General features: G+C 42.5%; 1 protein-coding gene across 6 annotated transcripts in view; it reads right to left on the minus strand.

Annotated features, from left to right (window-relative positions):
• ST7L (suppression of tumorigenicity 7 like) overlaps positions 1-13,077 on the minus strand; it is a 193,484-nt gene that overhangs the window by 69,908 nt on the left and 110,499 nt on the right. For all 6 annotated transcript variants that reach the window (XM_056558288.1, XM_056558289.1, XM_056558287.1 and 3 more), the window contains exons 12-13: positions 7,099-7,249; positions 2,961-3,053 (exon numbers count right to left, since the gene is read on the minus strand). In XM_056558288.1, the coding sequence (XP_056414263.1) occupies positions 2,961-3,053; positions 7,099-7,249 (244 nt within the window). The remainder of the gene's footprint in view (positions 1-2,960; positions 3,054-7,098; positions 7,250-13,077) is intronic.

Here is a 13,077-nt window from a genome sequence, read left to right on the forward strand (position 1 = left end):
TGTCAAAAGTTTAGAGCATCATATCAAAACGTTATTCAAATAACGGTGATGCTTTAAGGTAAAATAAAAAACAAATCTGTTTTATAAAAATGAAAAGACTGCAAAATGCAGAAATTAACTCCCACTAGTAACACTGTGCAGTGAATTTAATGAGAGTAACTGATACAGAACATTTTGATAACTAAGGGAGATACTAATAAAATTGCTTTTATTTTACCTCTTAAAAGGATTTGAGTAGTCCCTTTATTTAGCACTACTGCTAAAACTTAAAAAGGCTACTCAAGTGGAAAAAGTTTCTTAAACCAACTAGTGCCAGAAAGTTAAACAGATTTGTAAATTACTTCTATTTAAAAATCTTAATCCTTCCAGTACTTATCAACTGCTGCAATGCTACAGAGGAAGTTCTTAAATTTTTGAATATCTTTCCTGTCTGACCACAGTGCTCTCTGCTGACACCTTTGTTCATGTCAGGAACTGTCAGGAGCAGTGTCATGACCGACTGGGGTGACAGGGAGAGTGAGCCCTAAGCTGTCCCTAGTGACACTCTCCCTGCCCATACACCCTAAGCAGTAAATCAACAACTTGGAGCCGGTCCCTATCTGCGCTACAGCGCAGTGGCGTAAAAACAAATAATATACATGGTCACGGGTCAGAAACAGAAAACTACCAGACGACCAGATATACCAGACAGGATACAAATACTAACAGGGCAGAAAATAGTGTATTAACAACCAGTTCACAAACGGGAATCAGATAAACGTCAGCCATGATAAAATGAACAAGACTAGGTATGCAACAAGAATACAGCAGAATCCAAGAGGCGCAGGGAATGGACGGAAGTAGTGAAAGCTAAAACACTAAACTGATCAGGTAACATAAGACACTGTTCACACTGGACACAGATAACAAGCATGAACTTCATTAAAACGGATACAAGAAAACCAAACTCTACAACGTAGAGGAACACTGGTCAAGATACTAGACAAGATATTTATCAAGATTCAAAACAGGATATATTTCTCGATACAAGACAGGATAAATTCAAAACCAAACTCCACTATGTGGAGGAACAGGACAGGATTCTCACGGTGTGAATACAGACTAAGCAGAACAGACATACATCCGAAAAAACTACAAATAACACATACTAAAATCTATAATAAACAAGACTATTTAACCATGGCTAAAACTCTGAAAGAATATCACAAGATAAATACAAAGTGCATAAATACAAAGTATATTGCACAAACAAACATCATAGTAGCATTATTGCACAAAACAACCAGCAGCTAGAATGCAGGAGAACTCTGGTAAAAATAGACACACCCAAGATCTCATTGGTTCTGAGCATTAACCATTCCCAATCCAGGGAGAATAGCAAACTGCTCAGAACAAACTAGTGAATGAAGTTGTCCCATGGGAGCAAAAGAGAAGATCCTCGTAGCGGCGCTCTCTCGGTGGTAGCTGGCAGTAGCTTAGAGAGGCATGTATAGCCTTGATTCCAGCTTGCAGGATAACAACAATGACAACGATGAACCTTGATTCCAGCTTGCAGGACAACAACAATGGCAACGATGAACCTTGATTCCAGCTTGCAGGACAACAACAATGGCAACGCTGAACCTCCTCCTGCACAAGCTGTACAAATGCCATCTGCTTCCAGGACCTGCGATGATGTCACAGTCATGTGATCAGTAGGAGTTACTGATCACATGACTGTGACATCATCGCAGGTCCTGGAAGCAGATGGCATTTGTACAGCTTGTGCAGGAGGAGGTTCATCGTTGCCATTGTTGTTGTCCTGCAAGCTGGAATCAAGGTTCATCGTTGCCATTGTTGTTGTCCTGCAAGCTGGAATCAAGGCTATACATGCCTCTCTAAGCTACTGCCAACTACCACCGAGCGAGCGCCGCTACGAGGATCTTCTCTTTTGCTCCCACGGGACAACTTCATTCATCCTGCACTGGTCCGAAACAACCTCCGACACGGGATCACCTCTGGCAGCTCCCGGCATCTTACCCCGACATTGGGTGACACATGCTACTAGGTGTTGTACTCTGCATACAACACTACCAGGTGAGCACTGTTTCACTTACTCTACAGCACCGATTCCTATTGGGATAACGGCACAGGCTGCGCCTTTCGTCTGTCTCTCCCCTCCCCTCTTTTTCATTCCATGTGCAGAACAAACTAGTGTGTGAATACACACCTATACAGAAAAATACAAAAGCAAATAAACGGACATTACAAGCAGGATAGGTTTGCTCTAGGGATTTGCTTCTGCTCTGGACAGTTCCTGACATGGACAGTGGTGTCAGCATAGAGCACTGTGCCCAGACAGAAAAGAAATTCAAAGAGAAAGGAACTTCCTCTGTAGTATACAGCAGCTGATAAGTACTGGAAGGATTAAGATTTTTAAATAGAAGTATTTTACAAATCTATTCAACTTTCAGTTGATTTTAGGAAAATAGTTTTCCACTGAAGTACCCCTTTAAATCAGACTGCGATCAACACCTAGCAATAAGCATGGATCCTATTCTAATTATTAAAGGGGTACTCCACTGGCCAGTGCTGGGAACATTTAGTTACGAATGCTGTCCGAGTGCTACGGGGGTTGGTGCCGCCACACCCCCTACCTTAGACTTGCATTGAGGGGGCGTGGTGTGACATCACGAGGGGTGTGGCCGACCCCCGCAGCAGGCACACAGCGTTTGGAACTAAATGTTCCAAACGGTGGCCAATAGAGTACCCCATTTAGATGCATGTACTCACAATCGAGTACCCCATGCATGATACTCACTGGGCACTGAGATAACACTAGTCAAAATAGTAACACTATAAAATATCAAGCATTCAGAATGACACATAGTTTTACTGTTAGTTATCTTCCTATTACAATTACATGACATACTAGGGATTAAAGAGACATAATAAATTGACATGATGCAGCTACTTCTTACCTGGTAAGAGTTCCCTATCAGCATTTTCTGTACACCCAGGGTAAGGGTAAAAAAGATGACCTTTCTCTAATGGGTATGGCAGAATCCTAAATGCTGACGTAAAAAAAAAAAAAAAAAAATCAGATTTGTTTACAAGGACATACAGGAATGCTTGCAAATGACTTGTTCTCACGAAAAAGATACAGTGGTGCATAATGATTTTTTTCTGGCACGTAAAAAAAACAACAAAGAAAATGTTACTATAAACCAGCTTGATAAATCCCCTCTCCTCCTTGTCTCTAAGGCATCTCTCCAGCCAACCATCACCCTGCCCTGTACTGACAAGTAGAAAAAAAGCTCCATAGCGTAATACCTGCAAAGTAGGGGATCCACAGGTAAAATAGGAAATGCCCTTACCATGAGCGGTTGTGTAAACTCACATACAACAGTGGTCAGAGTGAGTGAGAGACATATCCAGTCTACAGCCTTCCCATCCAAGCGAGACAATGGCAGGATAAGACTTCAAGGTGTGATGGGATTCAATGGCGTTGAGCAGGAGCAGACACGTCAGGTAAGGTGAAGGATGACTTTATTAAAACAATGCTACACGTTTCACCGCAGGTGCGGCTTCATCAGGCATGCCTTCGGGTGCGTTCACACTGGGCAATTGAAGCTGAATCTCCGCTCGCAGAATTCAGCAAGCGTAGATTCAGTCTGTCAGCTGCCACTGAAATTCTTCGGCGGTAGGACCACACAGCCCTGCGCCATCACCACTGATGGCTATGCAGAGTTCGCGGGCTAAACTTGGAATAAACATGTTCTTTCTTGACCACTGCTGAAATTGTTCAGTGTGAATGGTTCTCACGTAAGACCTATTCAGACTGTTGTTAAAGTTCACTGCGCAGAATTCTGCAGGAAATATGTAGTGTGAATGCACCCTTAAAGGGATTTGGGTAGTCCCCTTACCTAGCACTACTGCAACAACTTAAAATCCTATTCTAATTATTAAGACCCATGCACGATACTCACTGGGCACTGGACAGTTTATTCAGCAACTGTGATGCCCAGCGTGCTGCTGTATCACGCCAACAACCAATGTCTAATTAGTTGGAGAGCATGCCCCCAAAAACCCTTTAGGGTCTATTCACAAGCACAGTATCCTGCGCACATTTGATGCAGAGGATTTTAAGCTGCAGATTTTATGCTGCAGAGTTCAATGTAAACTAAATTACTTAACACAGCTTCAAATCCTACGCATTAAATATGTGCAGGATACTATATGTGTAAAAAGAGCCTGAAAAGAAGTTTTACAAAAAATGTAATGGCTTAGATGTTCATTATATTGCATACATATACATCTTTAATACGCTGTCTATACCAGGGGCACTCAACTGGCGGACCGCTGTCCAGACACCGATACAAATGAATAGCCGTGGCCCGGAGCGAGGGAGCACTGTGTTTCCTGCCCGGCGCTTCTCCTATGATGCAGGCAGCGCGATTAGCACTGCCTGAATCATCTGCTCTGGCCAGGCCTGACTAGAAGAGGCCAGAGTGCGGGACCTGGGACGGGAGCCAAGCTCTCAGGTACAAATTTGTGTTTCCCCACCTGTGACTCTCCAGTTATTGGAGAACTACAGCTACCAACATGACCTTCTGTCTGTGCATGATGGGAGTTGTAGTTTGCAACAGCTGGAGAGTGACAGTGCCAAAGTTCAAGAAGGGGCACAGCTGCATCATTAATTCTGGGGGCACAGTGGCATTAATTCTGGGGTCACAGCGGCATAACTAATTCTGGGGGCACAGTGGCATAAATAATTCTGGGGGCACAGCGGTATCATTAATTCTGGGGGCACAGCGGTATCATTAATTCTGGGGGCACAGCGGTATCATTAATTCTGGGGGCACAGCGGCATCATTAATTCGTGGGGCACAGCGGCATCATTAATTCGTGGGGCACAGTGGCATCATTAATTCTGGGGGCACAGCGGCATCATTAATTCTGGGGGCACAGTGGCATCATTCATTTTGGGGGCATAGCAGCATCATTCATTTTGGGGGCATAGCGGCATCACTAATTCTGGGGGCACAGCGGCATCATTAATTCTGGGGGCACAGCGGCATCATTAATTCTGGGGGCACAGCGGCATCATTAATTCTGGGGGCACAGCGGCAGAACATGGGCATCATTAATTCTGGGGCACAGCGGCATAATTCTGGGGGCACAGCGGCATAAATAATTCTGGGGGCACAGCGGTATCATTAATTCTGGGGGCACAGTGGCATCATTCATTTTGGGGGCATAGCAGCATCACTAATTCTGGGGGCACAGCGGCATCATTAATTCTGGGGGCACAGCGGCATCATTAATTCTGGGGGCACAGTGGCATTATTCATTTTGGGGGCATAGCAGCATCACTAATTCTGGGGGCACAGCGGCATGATTAATTGTGGGGGCACAGCGGCATCATTAATTCTGGGGGCACAGCGGCATCATTAATTCTGGGGGCACAGCGGCATCATTAATTCAGTGCGGCGCAGCAGCATCTTTAATTCTGGGGGCACAGCGGCATCATTAATTATGGGGGCACAGTGACATCATTCATTTTGGGGGCATAGCGGCATCATTCATTTTGGGGGCATAGCGGCATCACTAATTCTGGGGGCACAGCGGCACAATTAATTCTGGGGGCACAGCGGCATAATTAATTCTGGGGGCACAGCGGCATCATTAATTCTGGGGGCTAGTGGCATAATTAATTCTAGGGGCACAGTGGCATCATTAATTCTGGAGAATAGTGGCATCATTAATTCTGGGGGCACAGTGGCATATATAACTCTGGGGCACAGTGGCATTATTAATTCTGGGGGCACAGTGGCATATATAACTCTGGGGCACAGTGGCATCATTAATTCTGGGGGCACGGCGGCATAATTCATTCTGGGGGCACAGTGGCATAAATAACTCTGGGGCACAGTGGCATCATTAATTGTGGGGGCACAGTGGCATCAATCATTTTGGGAACAGAGGTACAATTAGTCGGTACAGGGAACAGTGTTTGTCAAAAATGTATTTGGGGGCATAGAGTGTGGCAGTTATATTGCAGGAGAATAGCGTGTGGCAGTAATATTGCAGGAGAATAGCGTGTGGCAGCAATATTGCAGGGGAATAGTGTGTGGCAGTAATATACCAGGGGTACAGTGTGTGGTAGTTTTATATTCAGGGGCACAGTGTGCGGCAGTATTATATTCAGGGGTACAGTGTGTGGCAGTATTCAGGTCATACATCCTCCACACTTCAGTTGCTCGTTTGCTCTTTCTTTCATGGCACTGAGGCCTCTATTTGTGAACCAGGCCTTAGCGTTCAGCTAGGACCTTCACCAGATGGCAGACCTGGATAAGCGGACCCTCGCTAAAAATAGTTGAGTACCCCTGGTCTATACAGAGAGCAGTGGCATTTGTATGCTCTACGACTGGAGCAAAATACAGAGCGGATAGGATTAAAAGAGACTCACAGTATACAGATAACACGTTACATATTCTTTCAAAAGAACAAGCAATGTCTTCTCTTGCATGACCAGTTTTCGTCAGAGTGAACAGCATACAGCAGTGGAATACAGCAGGGTGTTATTACTGCACAACTGTCAAGAGAGACTGAAGTGTGAATCAACTGTTTGTTCTAGAGAAGGATCTGAACATTGCATAATCTAATATAACATAAATAGACATTTTTAAAAGACATATGTAACTTAAAAAATGCCACGTTCCGATGCCAGCAGCTCTTTAAACTAACATCATCATTTATGCACCATGGTGTTTGCACTGTGTTATGACAAAACAATGAAAATCATATTTTCTTGTGCAAACAAAAGATAAAGGGTTACATGTATGTCTAATTTTAAAAAACACATCTTCATTACAAAGATCCCAGTGGGGCTGATATAGATAAGATGTTCTCTTTGATGTCTCGTGAATGGTGCATTGAGGTAACTAAATTAGTATTCCCACTTCAAACAATAACACAAGTGCTAGGGGCTCCCTTTGAAACTAATACAGGCAGCAGAGCATTCCATTGGTGCTGACAATTTAATTAATATGTGCAGGTTACAAAACTGAGGAGTGAAGCAACAAAGGGTACAGTATAGAAGGAAGACATACTTACTGCCCTCCCATGTGCAGTGGAGCAAATTTAGGGCTCCTTCTACCCGCTTCCAGTGCTGAAGGTGGAAGAAGGCATATGCCACTGCTTCACTGTCTCCGCGCTTCAGTATATGCTCTGGTGGCATAATCAAGCTTTTCATTTCTAACAGGTACTGAAACAATAAAAGCACAAGAATAGAAAACTATAAAGTTGTTTGTTTGGCCTGTCTAGCTTTTCAACCTATTAGACTATGGCCACACAGCGAATGTGGTCATGACATTATAGCTAATGAAAGTGATGTGGTCAGACTGTGATCAGAAATCAAACATTCTTACTTTTGTTAGCCGAGATGCAGTCAATGTGACACCGTTGCCAGTGTTATGGGCAAAGTTGCCATGTAGCACTATGCTTACAAAAAATAGAACCCAAAAGATCACTAAAAATGCTTTAACGCCTGATCTGTGAGTGTTGATCTTCGAGCATATCAGAGGAAGTGGCCTACATCTAATGTGTATGGTGACATGATGACTCTTGCCTGGCACCAGATGGATTGGGTATTTTGGATTTTACTTGCCTGATCCTTTTCTTCTCAGACAGCCTACTCCCCTTGAGAACACATGAGTGCTTCTGTATGGGGGATTGCGGGAGATAGCAGTCAGATGAATGACCAATCACAGGTTTATGGCTATCCATACCGTATATACTCGAGTATTAGCCGTTCCGAATATAAGCCGAGGCCCCTAATTTCACCCCAAAAACCTAGGAAAAGTTATTGATTCGACTATAAGCCTAGGGTGGCAGCCACGGACTAGTGACGTTGCCTTGACGACGACGTGTAGTGACGTCCCTGCGCATGAACGTCCCTGCACAGCGGTGTCATCGCAGCGTCACTAGTTCGGGGCCGGCCCGGAGCGGAGAAGAGGGCTTCCCGGTGAAGATGGACAGCCTAACCCTCCCCACCGGATGGTCCCTGCAGAATAGATGGCTGAAGATGGACGGCCCGGAATATCCCCTCACAGCTAAGCCACCCCTCACAGTTCACTCGAGTACAAGCCGAGGGGGGCGTTTTCAGCACGAAAAATCGTGCTGAAAAACTTGGCTTATACTCGAGTATATAAGGTAGTTAGGTTTTTACTTACTGAGTTTAATTGTTAAAGTATACAACAAATAGCTAAAATGAAAAAGGAGGAGTGAAATAAAAATTATCAACATAGTTTTCAAAAATGTTTATGTAACCTTTTTTGTTATATTTGTCCATGGTATAGTACAGCTTTTAAAACCTTAGTAACATTTTTTACCAGTAGAATTAACTCCACAAGTGCCACAAATAATGTACACATAGTAGATCTAGTCTCCATAGTTTTTCTGATGCTTATTTGTCCTGTATCACAGTTCTCAATGCAGACATTAAGCCTTAAATATTAAAGTATTAAATAGTTACAATAAAGATAACTTCTCCCTTTGATCATTTTTTGCCATTGATTTGACCAAACTAGCCCAGCCAATTACTTGACTCCGCTTATACCCCAACAAGCTTGAGATAATATACTAATCTGAAGAAGTGACTTAACTTTCTCTTTTCTTTAAGTAACACTGATGAGGTTGGGTTCTGGTCAAGCAAAGCGTGTTTGCTGCATGAGTGACTCCTTCTCTGCTTGCCCCAGGCAATCGTGCTGGAGGGTGATATGCTAGTTAATCCTCTGTAATCCTCTTTGTTTAACACACCAGTAAAGGTCTGCATGGATCTTGTGTGGGAAAATATCCCAAGTACCCAGGGACATTTCACCTCGTGGGTTTAACATAGCCTTTGTTAGGGTCTTTCAATATAGCTATATCTTGTCACGCAAGAACAGGTCCTATTCCTGGTTAAGAATTTTACCTGCTTGTGCTTTCCAATACACTGTTATTCAAATGGAAAAATCATTACACATAAAAATATTCTAGCAGTACCATCTGGGGTAACCTGGACTAGGTCTCCATTATATAGTTACACTAAGTATATATCTTTTTTAGCATTTATACCTTTCTGCACACACTGATAAAAAAGGGTATATCTATAGTTTGCCAATTAGAACTGCTGTACTTTTTGACAATCGAAAAGCTACTAGCATTGCTGTAGAACTGGTTGTAAAATAGCTAAAAATAAATATGTTTGATCTACAAAGTGCTCATATACCATCTGACCCCCCCCCCCCCCCCCCAAAAAAAAAAAAAAAAAGCAAAGGACGCTTCCCCAAGAAGATAAATTGTTGCCAGAGTTGTCTGGAGGCTCTCTTTTAATTGTATCTCAACATAGAAATAAATATGCCACTCATCCAAGCCACATACACTGTAAGTGTTAGGCCACCTACTGTAGGTGATTCTTTCACTGTCTGCAATGTTCCTCTCTTCAGAGGAGTGCAAGTAAATGGACTTGATCCTTGCTCTTGAATGAATCGATATTTGAAGACCTCAAGTTATTATAATATGGCCATGCAATATCCTGAATGGAACAGGGAGCTTGAGGTCAGGAAAATCTATGTAGTCTGTTTTGAGGATCAAAGACAATTGGTGAATGATACTTAAGTCAGTAAAAAAGAGAAAGGGTTGTGTTTGACCAATAACTTAGATATGTTTGGGCCGAGCCTGGCAGAAGCAGCCAAACATTTACTGTGTATGGTGGCCTCCTCACTCTCCCCCCAAGAGCAGATGCAGGAAGAGAAAAAGAAGGGTCAGGCATGTTGGCAACTTTCTTTTTTGTACAATTTGTATTTGCCACAGCAGCGGGCACCTGTGCATTAGGTTGTTGTGCTGGCTGTTTTTCCTTTTGTTTTTACTTTGTAAGTTGGGGGGTGTGGCACCCTCTTAAGCCGTGCACCCCACCCCTCTCAGACTGGAGGTGGTTTAGTCAATGGCTGATCCAACATGTCACACAGTCAGAGGCTATATGCACAGCAGAGGTGAGTTATCATGTTAGGGTCCCATCCGATATGAGGCCACCTCCGCGTGGTGGATGGGGGGACACATTTTGATCAAAAAGTGCACTAAGAGCCTCCATTTTTTGACCAAGAGTGCTGTTGCAACTTTCTTTTTTGTACAATTTGTATTTGCCACAGCAGCGGGCACCTGTGTATTAGGTTGTTGTGCTGGCTATTTTTCCTTTTGTTTTTACTTTGTTTTGCTATACAGAGGTTTATTCCCTTTGTGTGTATTGGAAAAAATTGGACATAATGTCACATTAAACTCCAAAAATGGGCTGGACAACATTATTGGCACCCTTTCAAAATTGTGGAAAAACAAGATTGTTTCAAGCATGTGATGCTCCTTTAAACACACCTGGGGCAAGTAACAGGTGTGGGAAATATAAAAATCACATTTGAAAGCAGATTAAAAGGAGAGAAGTTCACATAGTGTTTGCAATGTGTGTCTGTGTGTGCCACACTACGCCTGGACAACACAAAGAGGAGAAGAGAACTGTCTGAGGACTTAAGAACCAAAATTTTGGAAAAATATAAACAATCTCAAGGTTACAAGTCCATCTCCAGAAATCTAGATTTGCCAATGTTCACAGTGTGCAACATACATCAAGAAGTTTGCAACCCATGGCACTGTATTTAATCTCCCTGGGAGTGGACAGAAGAGAAAAATTGATGAAAGGTGTCAACGCAGGATAGTCCGGATGGTGGATAAGCAGCCCCTAACAAGTTCCAAAGATATTCAAGCTGTTCTGCAGGCTCAGGGAGAATCAGTGTCAGCGTGAACTATCCGTCAACATTTAAATGAAATGAAGCACTATGGCAGGAGACCCAGGAGGACCCCACTGCTTTCACAGAGACATAAAAAAGCAAGACTACATTTTGTCTGGGAAACATCTTGTGGACAGATGAGACCAAGATAGAGTTTTTTGGTAAAGCACATCATTCTACTGTTTACCAAAAATGAAATGAGGCCTAAAAAGAAAAGAACACAGTACCTACAGAGAAATATGGTGGAGGTCAATGATGTTTTGGGGTTGTTTTGCTGCCTCTGGCACTGGGTGCCTTGAATGTGTGCAAGGCATCATGAAATCTGAGGATTACCAACTGATTTTGGGCCGCACTGCACAACCCAGTGTCAGAAAGCTGGGTTTGCGTCCGAGATCTTGGGTCTTCCAGCAATACAATGACCCAAACATACCTCAAAAAGCACCCAGAAATGGATGGCAACAGAGCGCTGGAGAGTTCTGAAGTGGCCAGCAATGAGTCCAGATCTAAATCCCATTGAACACCTGTGGAGAGATTACAATTGCTGTTGGGAAAAGGCGCCCTTCCAATAAGAGAGACGTGGAGCAGTTTGCAAAGGAAGAGTGGTCAAGAATTCCGTCTGAGAGGTGTAAGAAGCTTATTGATGGTTATAGGAAGCGACTGATTTCAGTTATTTTTTCCAAAGGGTGTGCAACCAAATATTAAGTTAAGGGTGCCAATAATTTTGTCCAGCCCATTTTTGGAGTTTGGTGTGACATTATGTTCAATTTGCTTTTTTTCCTCCCTTTTTTGGTTTAGTTCCAATACACACAAAGGGAATCAACATGTGTATAGCAAAACATGTGTTACTGCAATCCTTTTCTGTGAGAAATACTTCATTTTCTAGAAAAATGTCAGGGGTACCAACATTTACAGCCATGACTGTATGTCCAGGGGGGATTTGGAAAGAAAGCTGTTCAGCTGACAGCTACAGTATCTTATGTGTATTTCCAGTGTTAAGGACAGTCACATAGAGACTAAAGCAGACTTAGATTTATTCATCTTAAGTATCTGTCAGGGGTTTGAAAGAAACAGCCAGTTCAAAACCATATAAGCCACTACTTTCTCTCAGTCTTATGTGTTCATTATATTTGCAGCACTTTTTAGAATCATTATGAAGAATACAAAAACTAACTGGATTGCCAATATTTGACAAACCAAAACCATGGTGCGCAAAAGGGGAGATAGCTGGGTTTAGGGGGGTTTGGTGGAGTTTGCAGTGGTTGCAAGGGGACAACTCAAAAATATTTTTTTATTTTGTATATTTGGCATATTATCATCTAAAGAAACAATCGATTTAGCCATATTTGGTAAACTGCAACCAGAAGAAAACAAAATATAGCAGTGTAGTATTTTCTTCACAGCCAGCCAGGAAAATAACAGGTATAGTTACTTAGTCCATTGACATATGGGCTGACACGCACTATAGTCATAAAATAAAGGTTGGGATATAGAGAAGGAGTGTACAAAGTTCAAAAGTTCAGGTTACGTCTTCAGATTTACTGCTAAAACCTATATTTTATGTCCTAAATTACAGTGCACTTTCCTAGCATGGGAGAACTGCAGATTCTTTGTGAAATTATCATCGTATTCTTGGATTTACAGCAGCTGGTGACATCATCCAATTAAATCTAGGGGACATTTGAGAGACAGAGATGCCACCAAGGTTGATAATGCCTCACTTGTTAGATGGTATAGGCAGCAGCCAAAAGTGATTAAAAGTAAAAAAAAAAAAAAAAAAATACTACTCCATCCATATGATCACAATTACCGAGAGCTTCAGCAAGATCTGGCTTCTCCTCAGTGCACATTGCAGAATTTGTAACCGCTCGGCAACTTAATGCAAACACATTTTTACAGTAGGTAATATATATATATATACACATACACACACACACACACACATAAACAAAGTAGTTCACATAAGGCATCACACATTTTTGTAAACATGCTGTTATTATATCTTCTCATGTGACAACACTGAAGAATGACCCTCTGCTACAATGTACAACAGTGAGAGCACAGCCTGTATAACAGTGTGCTCAATACACAGTCTTTACAACAAAAGTGAGTGGAAAAATTTCTAAATTGGGCCCAAAGTGTCAATATTTTGCGTGACCACCATTATTTTCCAGCACTGCCTTTAGGGGGTACTCCAGCGGAAAACATTTTTTTTAAAGGGGTATTCCAGGATATGACTATGCTACAGGGGCTGTAAAGTTAGTGTAGTTCATAATAT

Source organism: Hyla sarda, chromosome 2, assembly GCF_029499605.1.
Source record: "Hyla sarda isolate aHylSar1 chromosome 2, aHylSar1.hap1, whole genome shotgun sequence".
NCBI classification, from domain to species: domain Eukaryota; kingdom Metazoa; phylum Chordata; class Amphibia; order Anura; family Hylidae; genus Hyla; species Hyla sarda.